Source organism: Hyla sarda, chromosome 2, assembly GCF_029499605.1.
Source record: "Hyla sarda isolate aHylSar1 chromosome 2, aHylSar1.hap1, whole genome shotgun sequence".
NCBI classification, from domain to species: Eukaryota; Metazoa; Chordata; class Amphibia; order Anura; family Hylidae; genus Hyla; species Hyla sarda.
Window position 1 is genome coordinate 345,750,260 of NC_079190.1, and position 16,783 is coordinate 345,767,042.

A 16,783-nucleotide genomic window follows, 5' to 3' on the forward strand; every position below is an offset into this window, starting at 1 on the left:
GAAAAACAGCGGTCTGCATAGACAGTGCTCGAGATGGTGACTAAAATGGTCGCCAGTGCGACCAATACTTTGCAAATGACAACAACTTCTTTTAGTCATTTGCAACTAGCCCCAATGCACTATGCAGTTAAAAAATATGTTTTCTTGCTGTAGCAGATTTGCTGCACCTTAGGCACATCTGCTAAAGGATCCACGCATGATGCCCTCCAAGGACAGGAGAACGGGTGAGGAAATGGAAGTAGGAGCACGGCTGTGCCCTGTCATGTCTGTGATACCTAAGTACATCTATAAGGACTGCAGAGCTGCAGAGGTCAGGTTACACTGGAGTGGCTTTGCATTTATTATAGTTTGAGGAAAAGCATGTTTATGGTGCATATAGAGTCTGCATTTAATTATACTGTGGGTGAAGTGGTGGTGGGCTCTGTGTTTAGTTATCCTGGGGGGGGGGGGGGGGGGGGTCCTACAATAACACCACGTGGCAAGTTCAGCACAAGCTCTGTACAAGTACAACACATGGGGGACCCTGCATATAATTGTTCTATTTAGAGAGGCTCTTCATATAATGACACCATGTCGAGGCTCTGCATTTAATTACACCACTTTATTAGTCAGTTGACATAAAGCAGCAGAATGCAGTGAAGGAGAGAAATATGGGGCTCTGCACTCAGTACATCTTTTCTATTATAACATTAATTATACACTATACACAGGAGGACCAGAAAAGTAATCTACGACTCCAAGACTAATTACCACATTTAAGTGAAATTTGGTTTAAATTTCTCTACTCTGAGTCAGAAACCCCCTATAAGATGTTCATCTCCTAACTCCTAACCCACTGATGCTGTCCCTAAAGGTAGTCATTGGCAAGGGAGTTGGAATGACTAGCCTAAATGCTTGCTTGTCACACCATGACAACCCAGTACTTTTTAGTGTGTGAGGTGCCACCTAGTTCTTGGTGAGGATCAACTAGGGAAACAGTTTTTAGAAAAGTGACTTTAAGCTGCACACTCCTTGCACAGACCCTGAATGCTACAGTCTCTGGTTTAGAAACATTATTGACTCATTTTATACTTATTTTAATGTTCTATAGATCCAAATGAAAAGTAAACTTAGCAATAGTTATTTGCATGGACTTCTACGAACATTGTGAAGTCCAGGCATCCTTTTGGTTTATCTGAGGCATGTTGGGTGAAACTTTAGTAGAAAAAGTTTGAGAAGCCCTGGTTTAGTCAATGGAAGCCTGTGCTGCACTTGTGTCACTTTAGGATCCATTAAAGCATAACAATGACGACTTTTTTTTTTAATATTATTGTGCAGCTATGAGCTTTAAACATGTTGGCTGTTAAAAGGGTATTCCGCCCCTAGACATCTTATCCCCTATACAAAGGATAGGGGATAAGATGTCTGATCACGGGGGTGCTGGTGCTGGCACCCCCTGTGATCTCCCTGCAGCACCCAGCGTTCGTTTAGAAGGCTGGCTGCGGTGCCGGAGCCTCACGCCCTCATGACATCATGCCACACCCCTCAATGCAAGTCTATGGGAGGGGGCGTGGCGGCCGCCACGCCCCCTCCCATAGACTTGCATTGATGGGTAGGGCGTAATGTCACGAGGGGGCGTGGCCGTGATGTCACGAGCCTCCGTTGCCACATCGCTAGTCATGAGGCAAGGGATTAGGGGATAAGATGTCTAGGGGTGGAGTACCCCTTTTATATCTCATCTGAGTGGCCATTTCTTTCTCCCAGCAAATGTTAAAAGCCATATGAGCCGGAGACTTCCACTCGGTCTCCCAAAAATAACTGTGCTATACCTAGTGCTATTGGAAAGACAGGAATGTTGATAGATGTATATGGTGGAGACAAGCTAAAACAGAAATAATGCAGAAATATAGAAATAATGCAGAATGTTTAAACATAACTTTAATGTTGGCCCGCTGACAGGATACCTTTTTAAATCTCCAGGCAACTTTGTTGCCTGTGGCTAAAGTGAAGTCCCATACACTTGCATGGGCCTTATGGTAAATCTGTATCTTGATTGTCCTAGCAGCAGGGTAGTATGGGGGCTACAGAGATGGCGATAGATTTATACAGGTATCCTGCCACTGGACCAACATTAGAGTTATGCTTTAAAGGTGAGATTGTTAGTTTTTTCAAGAAAGTCTTTACACACATTGGCCAAGTAGATGGTAACATTAAAGAACGTGTGGCAAAGAGCTGGTTTTCGTGCCTACCGAGTGACTGCAATACATGAATTTGAAAGGCCCCGGTATAAACAAACTTTCCAGTTTCTGTACCAGTTTCTGAATACATGACTTTACTTGGAGGCTTTAAGACTTTAAATTTATTTTGTCAGTGGCAGAAATTTTGTTGCTTCTTGAGTATATTAACATATACCTTAGTTGTTAAAAATGTTTTATATTGTAGCCAGTTATTGTATAAATAGGGGGCAACTAATGCATTAGAGCCTTTACTGTCCATACTATCTGCCTTTAGTGTATCCATGAGCTAAACTCTATGAAAAGAAAGGAAATTGGATATGATTTATGAAAAACGCCTACATTTTGGTGTAAATGTCATAGATTTAATTGGCTTTTGTTTCATTTACTTTCAATAGAATATCACATTTTTAAAGTCCCAGAAATCCATTTGTATTCTAACGTAACACTGTAAATGTGAGAAAATGGAGTGAGGTTAGTATAGAGAAGGAGGAAAGTGCATTGACATAAAGATGCATTAAGTAATTGACAGATTAATTCCTGTAGCACCTAAGCACTCCCAATTCTATGCAATCTGTTAACTTTATATAGGACTGCATTGTAAAGAATGATAGAACATTTTGTCAGCATTGCAAGTTGCGCCTTTTATTCATTCATTTCTTGGGTCATTGTTGGAACTCATTATCCTGTATATTAAAATATATTTGTTACTAACTAGAAAATGTCTTAATTTCTACTAGGAAATGGTGGTTGAACTGTGCTCTGGCCCTTGTATAGCAATGGAAATACTGGCAACTGATGCCCCAAAGTCTTTTAGGGAGTTTTGTGGACCTGCTGATCCTGTAAGTAAAGAACATAAAGTTTTGTTTCATTGTATAGTAGAACCCCTTTTTGACAGCTGTCAACAGTTGGTCTTCTAGTTAGGTGGCCTTTGAAAGAAGCTGGCCAGTAGGCATAATATTTGATGGAACTTAAAGGGGAATGTCACCATTAAAATGCTATGTAATTTATCGGCATGATGTTATAGAGCTGAAACAGATTGATATATATATATATTTCCGAGAAAAAGACTTATTCTTACTTATAACTTATTGATTGCAATCCCTGCTCTTTCTATTCTTAAGAGTCCAGTGACAGTCACGTAATGATAGGACCACCCACTGGACTCCTAAAGCATGAAAAGATCAAAGATTTCAATAAATAAATAAATAGCAGGTCATACAAAATCTTTTCCTGCTAAGATATATATCAATTTGCTCAACTCCTCCTGCTTGATAACATGATGCTGATAGGTTAGATAGTGTTTTCATGGTGTCAAGTTCCCTTTTGATTCTCACTTAGAAAATCGAGGGGTCTTCTTAAAGAGGCTGTCTTTTTATTTGCCAACAATAACAATAGTATTTTTCCCAATATATGTCTGTCAGCCAATGCCAACTAGTCTGTATAGTCTGAAAATGGAAAACGAACCGCTTTAAACCCTATTAAATAGAAAATGGTGCCAAGTAATTGTGGCAGGTGCTAAAGTTAATGGCTTTCTAAAAATAAGGTGTTGGTCTGGTTAACAGAAACCAGACAAATGGATCAGGGTAGATGGATCAGATAGATTGACACTGGATACTGTTACTACACGCACTACACTAGTGAAATTCACAACCTAAATAGAATTCCTTTCTGTAAATGAAGTTGATAAACTGCATGGTAGGTAGAATGCAATATACCGTCACATCTAAATATAGAAAGGAATGAACATTACTGGATATTCCTATCTGGACTGTTCTTTACCGAAACAAATGCCAGTCCAAGTGAATGGGCTGAAAATACAAATCCCGGGAATTTACCGGAGCAATTTCCATGCCTATAATATAAGGAAGTATTTTCCAAACAGTGTGCCTCCAGCTGCTGCAAAACTACAACTTCCAGTATGCCCTGACAGCCACAGGCTGTCCGGGCATGCTGGGAGTTGTATTTTTCCAAAAGCTGGAGGCACACTGTTTGGAAAACACTGATATAGGGAGTCATTTTCATTGTAAGTGTGGACTTAAAGGCTCAAATACACAGCTGAACGTATAGAAGTTAGATGATAGACTGATATATGAAGCCTGAAACATGCCCTTGTCTTTGTTCTAATTAAATCATTTCTTCTCTTAAGGTAGGGTCACACACAGCCCAAACACTGTGCATTTTGCTATGACCAGATACACAGGGCTTGTCCACTGCAACCCTGTGTGTGCAGTAAGGATTGGAGGTAGGTCACCTCCAAACCGACCTGCATACACAGGGCTAGGGCTGGGAAGCCTTGTGTGACTGGTCATAGCAAAATCCGCAGCATATTTCCTGCTGCCTGATGGATTTCTCTCAGTGTGAAATACACTGTGTATACGCTATGTGTGACCCTACCTTAATAGTCATTTTTTTTGTCTGATTCTATATGATTATTCCATCTGTTTAATACTGCATACTATCATACATACTAGCCTATGTTGGTAGATTAACAAGAAGCAGGGATGAGATGGAAATTAGTATGACGGTAGTATCAGACTATACAAGTTTTCATGTACATAGTTGTTTTTACAGCATAATGGATATTTCATGGTATTCAATGCTACATAATGCATGTGTAAGGTGTTACAGATAGGTACTGTACTGTATATACAAGCTATTACAGGCTGAGTAGTATTACTGTTTGATTCCTGTACATTTCTTGACACTTGATGAACTCATAAATGCTAAGAGAGCGATGCCTTAGCCTTTAATATTGTATTATTCATCTCTTTCTTTGCATTTATCTTTATCAGTCTTTATTTAGGCGCACCTGTAAGATAGTAAATAAAGTATTTTCATGTTTTGCTTTCTTAATTTTTGACATCAAGGATGTCATGTATACAATAAACATGGACAATCCCATTAAGGTTTATGTTTGGAGCCTGTCACCTTCTGGAAAACCTAATGGATTAGCAGAAGACTAAAATATATAAATTGTCTCATATATTTTCATTAGGAAAAGCAAAGCATTTCTTCTCTGCTTTTAATCTGGGAGATTCCGTTGTTTAGGTATAAAGTTGTTTACTGTAAACAAGGGTGATCTGTGCTATCTTATCTTACTTTATGCTGAATGGTCTTATGAGCAGAAATGTAAGATGTAGGAGTCCCATGTATAATGGTGTAACAGGAAGAGAAGGAGAAGAGGCTAGAAGTAGCAGTAACAGAGGTAAACATTCTCTACATTGTGGTGTGGCTGCTTCATTGTGAAAGAGACTCTAAGAACCCATTCTGGAGCTTCAAAGTGGGTCTCAGCAGTTGGACTCCCCCCACGATCAGACACACATCTCCTATGTTGTGGCTAAGGTAATAAGTTGTCTTTCACTGGACACCCTCTTTAAACCTCAAATCCCCCAAAATTAAGTCATCAGTAAAAAGAAAAAGGCATTGATTCCAACACTGTAATTTGTATTTTTTTTATTCACTTGCATTCGCCCTTCTGAGCTCAGTAGTCCTCTCCATTATATTTCTGAGCTCAGTAGTAACATAGTTCATAAGGTTGAAAAAAGACCAGAGTCCTTCAAGTTCAACCTATAACCCTAATGAGTCCCTACTGAGTTGATCCAGAGGAAGGCAAAAAACCATCATATTAGAGGTAAAAATTCCTTCTCTGGATCAATGTTCTGTCCCTATAAATCTAGTATACATAGCCTGTAATGTTATTATTCTCCAAAAATGCATCCAGACCCCTTTTAAATTCTTTTACCAAGTTAACCATGACCACTTCCTCAGGCAGAGAATTCCACAGTCTCACTCCTCTTTCAGTAAAGAACCCCCATTTGTGCTGGTGTAGAAACCTTCTTTCCTCAAGACGTAGAGGATGCCCCCTTGTTATAGATACAGTCCTGGGTATAAATAGATCATGGGAGAGATCTCTGTTTGGTCCCCTGATATATTTATACATAGTTATTAGGTCTCCCCTAAGCCTTCTTTTTTCTGAACTAAATATCCCCTATTCTGATGATCTTTCTGGGTACTGTAGTCCTCCCATTCCCCGTATTACCCTGGTTGCCAGTCGTTGAACCCTCTTCAGCTCCACTATATCTTTCTTGTACACTGGTGTCCAGTACTGTACACAGTATTCCATGTGTGGTCTGACTAGTGATTTGTACAGCGGTAGAATTATTTCCTTGTCGTGGGCATCTATGCCCCTATATATGCATCCCATGATTTTATTTTTTTTGGCAGTAGCTGCCCGACACTAGTCACTACGTCTAAATTTACTGTTAACTAAGACTTCCAAGTCCTTTTCTATGTCAGTCGTCCCAAGTGTTCTCCCATTTAGTACATAATCCCAGCCCGGATTTTTCTGCCTCATGTGCATTACCTTACATTTATCAGTTTTGTACCTCATCTGCCACTTCCCAGCCCAAACCTCCAACCTATCCAGATCCATTTGTAACAGTGCACTGTCCTCTATAGTGTTTACCACTTTACAGAGTTTAGTATCATCTGAAAAAATTGCTACTTTACTATTCAACCCCTCTACAAGGTCATTAATGAATATATTAAATAGAATGGGACCTAAGACTGACCCCTGTGGTACCCCACTAGTAATAGTCACCAAATCAGAATAAGTACCATTAATAACCACTCTCTGTTTCCTATCACTGAGCCAGTTACTTACCCACTTGCACGCATGCTCCCCCAGCCCAATCCTTCAAATTTTATGCACCAATCTTTTATGTGGCACCGTATAAAATGCTTTGGAAAAATCCAGATATACGACATCCAGTCTGGAGCTCACCTCCTTATAAAAGCTGATCAGGTTAGTTTGACAGGACCGATCCCTCATAAAGCCATGCTGATATAGGGGTTATACATTTATTTTAATCAAGATACTCCAAAATAGCATCTCTTAGAAAAGCCTCAAACAATTTACATACAACGGAGGTTAAATTAACGGGCCTATAATTCCCGGGCCACTTGACCCCTTTTTAAATATTGGCACCACATTTGCCATGCGCCAGTCGTGTGGAACCATCCCTGTTACTATAGAGTCCCTGAATATTAAAAATAGGGGTCTGTCTATTAGGGATCGACAGATATTGTTTTTTTAGGGCCGATACCGATAATCCGTGGAGGTTAGGGCCGATAGCCGATAATTTATACCGATATTCCGGTATAAATTATCGGCTATTTATCCCCCCGCGACTCCGCTGCAGATCATTCATTTAAAGCGGGCGCTTTAAATCAATGAACTGCAGCGGCTTTTGCAGTGCCATAGACCGCCGCCGCCCGCTTCTCTCCCCCTGCCTGTCCGGGGGTCCTGAGTCCGATCACCACGACTAATGCCCCTCCCCCCCCACTGCCATCGGGGATGGGGGAGGCAATGGGGCCGGGGCGGTGCAGTGGGGGGTGCGACGCGGTGCGGTGGGACGGTGTGGGGGGGGGGGGGGCGATCGCGGTGCGGGGCATTATCGGATTATCGGCAAGGTAATTGCCGATACCGATAATGCCCAAAATCGTGATTATCGGCCGATAATATCTGCCAAATCGATAATCGGTCGATCCCTACTGTCTATTACATTTCTTAATTCTTTTACAACAAGGGGTGAATGCCATCTGGACCTGGCAATTTATCTATTTTGATTTTTGTAGGCGGCACTGTACTTCTTCCTGGGTTAGACAGGTGACCTGTACTGGGGAATTTACCTTATCTCGCTGTATTTTACCTGGCATTTCATTTTCCTCGGTGAATACAATGGAGAAGAATTTGTTTAATATATTAGCTTTTTCCTGATCCCCGTTTATAATTTCTTCTTTATCATTTTTTAAAGGGCCTACACTTTCATGTTTAACCTTTTTAGCTATTTATATAGTTAAAGAACATTTTGGGGTTAGTTTTACTCTTTGGCAATGAGTCTTTCTGTCTCTATTTTTGCGGCTTTTGTTTTTTCTTTACATATTTAAAATTTTTCTCTATAGCTTTTTAATGCTTCTTCACTGCCGTCCTGTTTTAGTAGTTTAAATGCTTTATTTTTGTCATTTATTGCCCCCTTAACATTTTTATTCATCCATATTGGTTTTCTTTTATTTCTGGCCTTTTTTATATAAGATAATTTATATTGTTGAGGGCTTCTCTGAGTGGATCAAACTTTGCCTTCCTAAAGTTCATTGTTTTTGTGGCCCCTCGAGAGATTCCCTTATTGAAGAACAAGTTATAATGTATTATATTATGATCACTATTTCCTAGGTGTCCTTCTACTTGCACATTAGTTACTCTGTCAGGTCTGTTGGTAAATATTAAGTCCAGTAGGGTGCCCCCCTCTGGTCAGGCCCTGCATCATTTGGGACAGATAATTGTCCTTAGCTATAGTCAGAAACCTGTTTCCTTTATGAGATTCACAGGTCTCAGTCTCCCAGTTTATATCAGGATAGTTACCGTATTTATCGGCGTATAACACACACTTTTTAGGCAAAATTTTTTAGCCTAAAGTCTGTGTGCGTGTTATACGCCGATACCCCCCCAGGAAAGGCAGGGGGAGAGAGGCCGTCGCTGCCCGCTTCTCTCCCCCTGCCTTTCCTGGGGTCTAGAGCGCTGCTGTCGGCCCTTTTCACCCCCTGGTTATCGGCGCCGCTGCCCGTTCTGTCTCCCTGACTATCGGTGCCGGCGCCGATAGCCAGGGGGAGAGAAGCGGCGCCGACAGCCAGGGGGAGAGAAGGGGCAGCGGCACCCATTGCCGGCGCCGCTGCCCCGTTGCCTCCCCCCATCCCCGGTGGCATAATTACCTGAGTCGGGTCCGCGCTGCTCCGCTGCTCCAGGCCTCCGTCGTTGCTATGCGCTGAATGGCGCGGCGCATGATGTCAGAGCGCCGCGCCGTGCATAGCAACGACACTGGTCCCCAGCGTCGTTGCTATGCACGGCGCTCTGACGTCATGCGCCGCGCCGTTCAGCGCATAGCAACGACGGAGGCCTGGAGCAGCGGAGCAGCGCGGACCCGAGCAGCGTGGACCCGACTCAGGCCTGGAGCAGCGCGGACCCGACTCAGGTAATTATGCCACCGGGGATGGGGGGAGGCAACGGGGCAGCGGCGCCGGCAATGGGTGCCGCTGCCCCTTCTCTCCCCCTGGCTGTCGGCGCCGCTTCTCTCCCCCTGGCTATCGGCGCCGGCACCGATAGTCAGGGGGACAGAACGGGCAGCGGCGCCGATAACCAGGGGGTGAAAAGGGCCGACAGCAGCGCTCTAGACCCCAGGAAAGGCAGGGGGAGAGAAGCGGGCAGCGACGGCCTCTCTCCCCCTGCCTTTCCTGGGGGTATATCGGGGTATACACGCGCACACACGCACCCTCATTTTATCATGGATATTTGGGTAAAAAACTTTTTTTACCCAAATATCCTTGGTAAAATGAGGGTGCGTGTTATAGGCCGGTGCGTGGTATACCCCGATAAATACGGTAAAGTCCCCCATTATTATCACCTCATTCTGATTTGCTGCCTTGTCTATTTGCCTCAGTAATTGATCTTCTGCCTCTTCCATTATGTTTGGTGGCTTATAGCAAACCCCTATCAGATTTTTTTTATTTTTATCTCCATATATTTCTACCCATAATGACTCCACAATATCGTTTCCCTCCCATATATCCTCCCGCAGTGCGGCCTTCAGACTCAATTTCACATAAAGATAAACTCCTCCCCCTTTCCGTTTTGTCCGATCCTTCCTGAATAGACTATAACCCTGTATGTTGACCGCACAGTCATAGCTATCGTCCAACAAAGTCTCTGTTATACCCACTATGTCATAATTTTCCTCAGTCATCAACCACTCCAGTTCCTCTGTTTTATTGGACAGACTTGCAATTCAAACGTGTATGTTTTTTCTTCCTATGAAGCCTATCCCTATTAACTATTCTAACCCCTCACTCCGCTCCACCCCCTGGTACATTAATAAGTCCACCCTCCCTATCTACAATCTTTCCCCTCTATATTGTAGGTTCCCTCCCCCCCCCCCCAGTTCATAATTTAAACATTCCTCCACCCTTCTAGCGTTCTTCTCCCCAAGCACAGCTGCACCCTCCCCATTGAGGTGCAGCCCGTCCGTATGGTATCCGACAGCGAGCCGGTATCCGACAGCGAAGTCGTCCCAGTTCTCCATGAACCCAAACCCCTCCTTCCTACACCAGCTTCTGAGCCACCTGTTTACCTCCCTAATCTCCTGCTGCCTCTAGTGTGGCTCATGGTACCGGTAATATTTCAGAAGATATGGTCCTCTCCATTATATTTCTGATCTCAGTAGTCCTCTCCATTATATTTCTTCATTATATTTATGAGCTCAGTATTCCTACTATATTTCTGTGGTCAGTAGTCCTCTCCATTATATTTCTTAGCTCAGTATTATATTTCTTAGCTCAGTAGTCCTATTATATTTATTAGCTCAGTAGTCCTTTCCATTATATTTTTGAGCTCAGTAGTCCTTTCCATTATATTTTTTAGCTCAGTAGTCCTATTATATTTCTGAGCTCAGTAGTCCTATTATATTTCTGAGCTCAGTAGTCCTATTATATTTCTGAGCTCAGTTGTCCTATTATATTTATTAGCTCAGTAGTCCTATTATATTTATTAGCTCAGTAGTCCTATTATATTTCTGAGCTCAGTAGTCCTATTATATTTCTGAGCTCAGTAGTCCTATTATATTTTTGAGCTCAGTAGTCCATACCATTATATATATGAGCTCAGTAGTCCTCTCCATTATATATATGATGTCAGTAGTCCTCTCTATTATATTTCTGAGCTCAGTAGTCCTCTCCATTTTATATATATATATATATATATATATATATATATATATATATATAAGCTCAGTAGTCCTTTCCATGATATTTCTGAGCTCCGTAGTCCTTTCCATTATATTTTTGAGTTCAATAGTCCTCTCCATTATATTTCTTACCTCAGTAGTCCTATTATATTTCTTAGCTCAGTAGTCCTATTATATTTCTTAGCTCAGTAGTCCTATTATATTTCTTAGCTCAGTAGTCCTATTATATTTCTGAGCTCAGTAGTCCTATTATATTTCTTAGCTCAGTAGTCCTATTATATTTTTGAGCTCAGTAGTCCTATTATATTTCTGAGCTCAGTAGTCCTCTACATTATTTATATATATATATATATATATATATATATATATATATATATATATATATATATATATGAGCTCAGTAGTCCTCTCCAATATATATATATATATATATATATATATATATATATATATATATAAGCTCAGTCCATTCCATTATATTTCTGAGCTCAATAGTCCTCTTCATTATATTTCTGAGCTCAGTAGTCCTCTCCATTATATATATGAGCTCAGTAGTCCTCTTCATTATATTTCTGAGCTCAGTAGTCCTCTCCATTATATATATGAGCTCAGTAGTCCTCTTCATTATATTTCTGAGCTCAGTAGTCCTCTGCATTATATATATGAGCTCAGTAGTCCTTTCCATGATATTTCTGAGCTCCGTTGTCCTTTCCATTATATTTTTGAGTTCAATAGTCCTCTCCATTATATTTCTTGAGCTCAGTAGTCCTATTATATTTCTTAGCTAAGTAGTCCTCTCCATTAAATTTCTGAGCTCAGTAGTCCTCTCCACTATATTTTTTTGAGCTCAATAGTCCTCTCCATTATATTTCTTAGCTCAGTAGTCCTCTCCATTATATTTCTGAGTTCAATTGTCCTCTCCATTACAGTATATTTCTGAGCTCAGTAGTCATCTCCATTATATATATTATCTCAGTAGTCCTCTCCATTATATTTCTGAGCTCAGTAGTCCTCTCCATTATATATATGAGCTCAGTAGTCCTCTTAATTATATTTCTTAGCTCAATAGTCCTCTTAATTATATTTCTTAGCTCAATAGTCCTCTCCATTATATTTCTGAGCTCAGTAGTCCTCTTTATTATATTCCTTAGCTCAATAGTCCTCTCCATTATATTTCTGAGTTCAGTAGTCCTCTCCATTATATATATATATATATATATATAAGATGCAGAAAATATAGCAGCACACCCAGTAGTAAAGTGCAAAAATCGGGATTTATTGACCCATATCAGATGCGACGTTTCGACGGCATCCCGCCATCTTTTTCAAGCCTATATATATGAGCTCAGTAGTCCTCTTTATTATATTCCTTAGCTCAATAGTCCTCTCCATTATATTTCTGAGTTCAGTAGTCCTCTCCATTATATTTCTGAGCTCAGTAGTCCTCTCCATTATATTTCTGAGCTCAGTAGTCATCTCCATTATATTTCTGAGTTCAGTAGTCCTCTCCATTATATTTCTGAGCTCAGTAGTCATCTCCATTATATTTCTGAGCTCAGTAGTCCTCTCCATTATATTTCTGAGCTCAGTAGTCATCTCCATTATATTTCTGAGCTCAGTAGTCCTCTCCATTATATTCCTTAGCTCAATAGTCCTCTCCATTATATTTCTGAGTTCAGTAGTCCTCTCCATTATATTTCTGAGCTCAGTAGTCCTCTCCATTATATTTCTGAGCTCAGTAGTCCTCTCCATTATATTTCTGAGTTCAGTAGTCCTCTCCATTATATTTCTGAGCTCAGTAGTCATCTCCATTATATTTCTGAGCTCAGTAGTCCTCTCCATTATATTTCTGAGCTCAGTAGTCATCTCCATTATATTTCTGAGCTCAGTAGTCCTCTCCATTATATTTCTGAGCTCAGTAGTCCTCTCCATTATATTTCTGAGCTCAGTAGTCCTCTCCATTATATTTCTGAGTTCAGTAGTCCTCTCCATTATATTTCTGAGCTCAGTAGTCCTCTCCATTACCTTTCTGAGCTCAGTAGTCCTCTCCATTATATTTCTTAGCTCAATAGTCCTCTCCATTATATTTCTGAGCTCAGTAGTCCTCTTTATTATATTCCTTAGCTCAATAGTCCTCTCCATTATATTTCTGAGTTCAGTAGTCCTCTCCATTATAATTCTGAGCTCAGTAGTCCTCTCCATTATATTTCTTAGCTCAATAGTCCTCTCCATTATATTTCTGAGCTCAGTAGTCCTCTTTATTATATTCCTTAGCTCAATAGTCCTCTCCATTATATTTCTGAGTTCAGTAGTCCTCTCCATTATATTTCTGAGCTCAGTAGTCCTCTCCATTATATTTCTGAGCTCAGTAGTCCTCTCCATTATATTTCTGAGCTCAGTAGTCATCTCCATTATATTTCTGAGCTCAGTAGTCCTCTCCATTATATTTCTGAGCTCAGTAGTCCTCTTTATTATATTCCTTAGCTCAATAGTCCTCTCCATTATATTTCTGAGTTCAGTAGTCCTCTCCATTATAATTCTGAGCTCAGTAGTCCTCTCCATTATATATATATATATATATATGAGCTCAGTAGTCCTCTTTATTATATTCCTTAGCTCAATAGTCCTCTCCATTATATTTCTGAGTTCAGTAGTCCTCTCCATTATATTTCTGAGCTCAGTAGTCCTCTCCATTATAATTCTGAGCTCAGTAGTCCTCTCCATTATATATATATATATATATATATATATGAGCTCAGTAGTCCTCTTTATTATATTCCTTAGCTCAATAGTCCTCTCCATTATATTTCTGAGCTCAGTAGTCCTCTCCATTATATTTCTGAGCTCAGTAGTCCTCTCCATTATATTTCTGAGCTCAGTAGTCATCTCCATTATATTTCTGAGCTCAGTAGTCCTCTCCATTATATATATGAGCTCAGTAGTCCTCTCCATTATATTTCTGAGCTCAGTAGTCCTCTCCATTATATTTCTGAGCTCAGTAGTCCTCTCCATTATATTTCTGAGCTCAGTAGTCCTCTCCATTATATTTCTGAGCTCAGTAGTCCTCTCCATTATATTTCTGAGCTCAGTAGTCCTCTCCATTACCTTTCTGAGCTCAGTAGTCCTCTCCATTATATTTCTGAGCTCAATAGTCCTCTCCATTATATTTCTGAGCTCAATAGTCCTCTCCATTATATTTCTGAGTTCAGTAGTCCTCTCCATTATATTTCTGAGCTCAGTAGTCCTCTCCATTATATTTCTGAGCTCAGTAGTCATCTCCATTATATTTCTGAGTTCAATTGTCCTCTCCATTACAGTATATTTCTGAGCTCAGTAGTCCTCTCCATTATGTAGTCCCCTCTACGCATCAGCATGTCCTGTTCGCAGTAAGGAAGTGCAGGTGAATAAAAGGATAAAAATGAGCGGTTTAGAATTCGTATCCTATAGACTGTTTCTGATGACTTCAGTTTTAGGGAGTGTTGGAGTTGACAGCCCTGCATGCTATTGACACGGACTTGGACTAAACCACTGTTTGTCAAAATATTTATGCAGCAAAATACATAACCTAAAAGCATTGCAGTACATTTTTCCTAAACGCTCTGTATTCATTTCCATATGTTACATTCTTTTATCAGAATTATCAGTAAGTATTGATGTGATGAAGCTTGTCTTTTCTGCTCTACTGTTAGATCATTCCTGTATCTTTCATTCTTTTTCTTGCCCTAAACAGTATTAGACTGTTTGGAGTAGCAGTATAAAGTGTGCAGAAAGGTTCCAGCATTTTCGTTTCCCTGCGGCTATCCTTGAGCATTGTTAGTCATGCAGCCTGGTGCGGAGGTTTATGCTGAGAACATAATCCAGTAGATCAGGTTTCTATAAGGCATGTCCTTTTTTTCTCTTATTGAAGCGTTTATTAGCATAAAAAGGTGCTGTGGCATGTACTCTTATGCGATCTCTCTGTGCACATCTTCACTTAAGACTTGCCACATTTAGTTAAGAAGTGTCTGAGTTGCTCTTTTATATATGCTGTGTTGCTCTTTTTTACCCTGCACTGTTTAGCAGGAACTTTCTACTGTAATATTATGGCATTTTCACTTTCTACTGTAATATTATGGCATTTTCATCCCGGCCTTCCGGCTAGGATCGGGGAATTTTTATAGATCCGGTCGGATGTCCGGGCAGTATTACACACTGCGCACATCCACTTATTTATTTATTTATTTTTTGTCACTGTGTCCACTTTTTGTGTTCGTTTGTTCACTAGGATTTGGTAGGGTGCGGTAGCCCTTCTGGGTGTCCCTCCTGCTGGTCTAGGGGAGGTGTGTGTGGCCATTAGGTTCCTCACCTCCCTGCTATACCCCGTGGCATCCTGTTTCGGCAGGATGCCAAACCGGTTTTACTGGTTCCTTGGTGACAATCTGGTTAACGCCTAGTTGTTTGCCGGGAACACTTTCGGTCCCTGAGTAGCTTCGGCGAAAGGGGACATCGTACCTGGAACCTTGCAGGCGCTTTTTGGCCCGGAGGCGAAGGGTTTGGTTTGTTGGGGGGCCTCTCTCCTTTCGGAGAAGGGCTTGCGATAGACCGCATCCTCGTGCATGTTTTTTTGTGTGAACACTTGCACTTTTTACTTGCACTTGGGTGATTTGAGAGCACGTACCTTGGCTTTCAAAAAAAAAAAAAAATTATGGCATTTTCATAGGACACCACCAATAATATTTTTTCTTTACAGGCTCAACATACTGTACAGCACAATACAGACAGAACCAAATATGCAGAGTAACAGACTATCCAAAATCCCAACACAATATATGTATGTGTATATATGCATAGATATATATACACACAATGCAGCAGCAGAATGCCTAGTGGCGTTCTAATTGCAATTGAAGCTCCACACACTACAAATGGTGTCTCCACAAGGAGACTATTTATCCCTTTTACATATATATATATATATATATATATATATATATATATATATACTGTATATAAGTACATTCATGGCCGTAAATGTTGGCACCCCTAAAATTTTTCAAGAAAATAAAGTATTTCTCACAGAAAAGGATTGCAGTAACACATGTTTTGCTATACACATGTTTATTCCCTTTGTGTGCATTGGAGCTAAACCAAAAAAGGGAGAAAAAACAAAGGAAACTCCAAAAATGGGTTGGACAAAATTATTGGCACCCTTTCAAAATTGTGGAAAAATAAGATTGTTGTAAGCATGTGATGCTCCTTTAAACTCACCTGGGGCAAGTAACAGGTGCGGGCAATATAAAAATCACACCTGAAAGCAGATAAAAAGGAGAGAAGTTCACTTAGTCTTTGCAGTGTGTGTCTGTGTGTGCCACACTAAGCATGGACAACAGAAAGAGGAGAAGAGAACTGTCGGAGGATTTGAGAACCAAAATTGTGGAAAAATATAAACAATCTCAAGGTTACAAGTCCATCTCCAGAGATCTAGATTTGCCTTTGTCCACAGTGCGCAACATTATCAAGAAGTTTGCAACCCATGGCACTATAGCTAATTCCCCTGGACGTGGACGGAAAAGAAAAATTGATGAAAGGTGTCAACGCAGGATAGTCCGGATGGTGGATAAGCAGCCCCAAACAAGTTCCAAAGATATTCAAGCCGTCCTGCAGGCTCAGGGAGCATCAGTGTCAGTGAAAACTATACATCGACATTTAAATGAAATGAAACGCTATGGCAGGAGACCCAGAAGGACCCCACTGCTGACACAGAGACATTAAAAAGCAAGACTTCATTTTGCCAAA

At 40.7% G+C, this 16,783-nt stretch overlaps 1 protein-coding gene across 1 annotated transcript in view; it reads left to right on the forward strand.

Annotated features, from left to right (window-relative positions):
- Positions 1 to 16,783, forward strand: part of NME7 (NME/NM23 family member 7) — a 185,791-nt gene that overhangs the window by 141,800 nt on the left and 27,208 nt on the right. Inside the window, exon 10 of the mRNA XM_056558201.1 lies at positions 2,954 to 3,055. Within this exon, the coding sequence (XP_056414176.1) occupies positions 2,954 to 3,055 (102 nt within the window). The remainder of the gene's footprint in view (positions 1 to 2,953; positions 3,056 to 16,783) is intronic.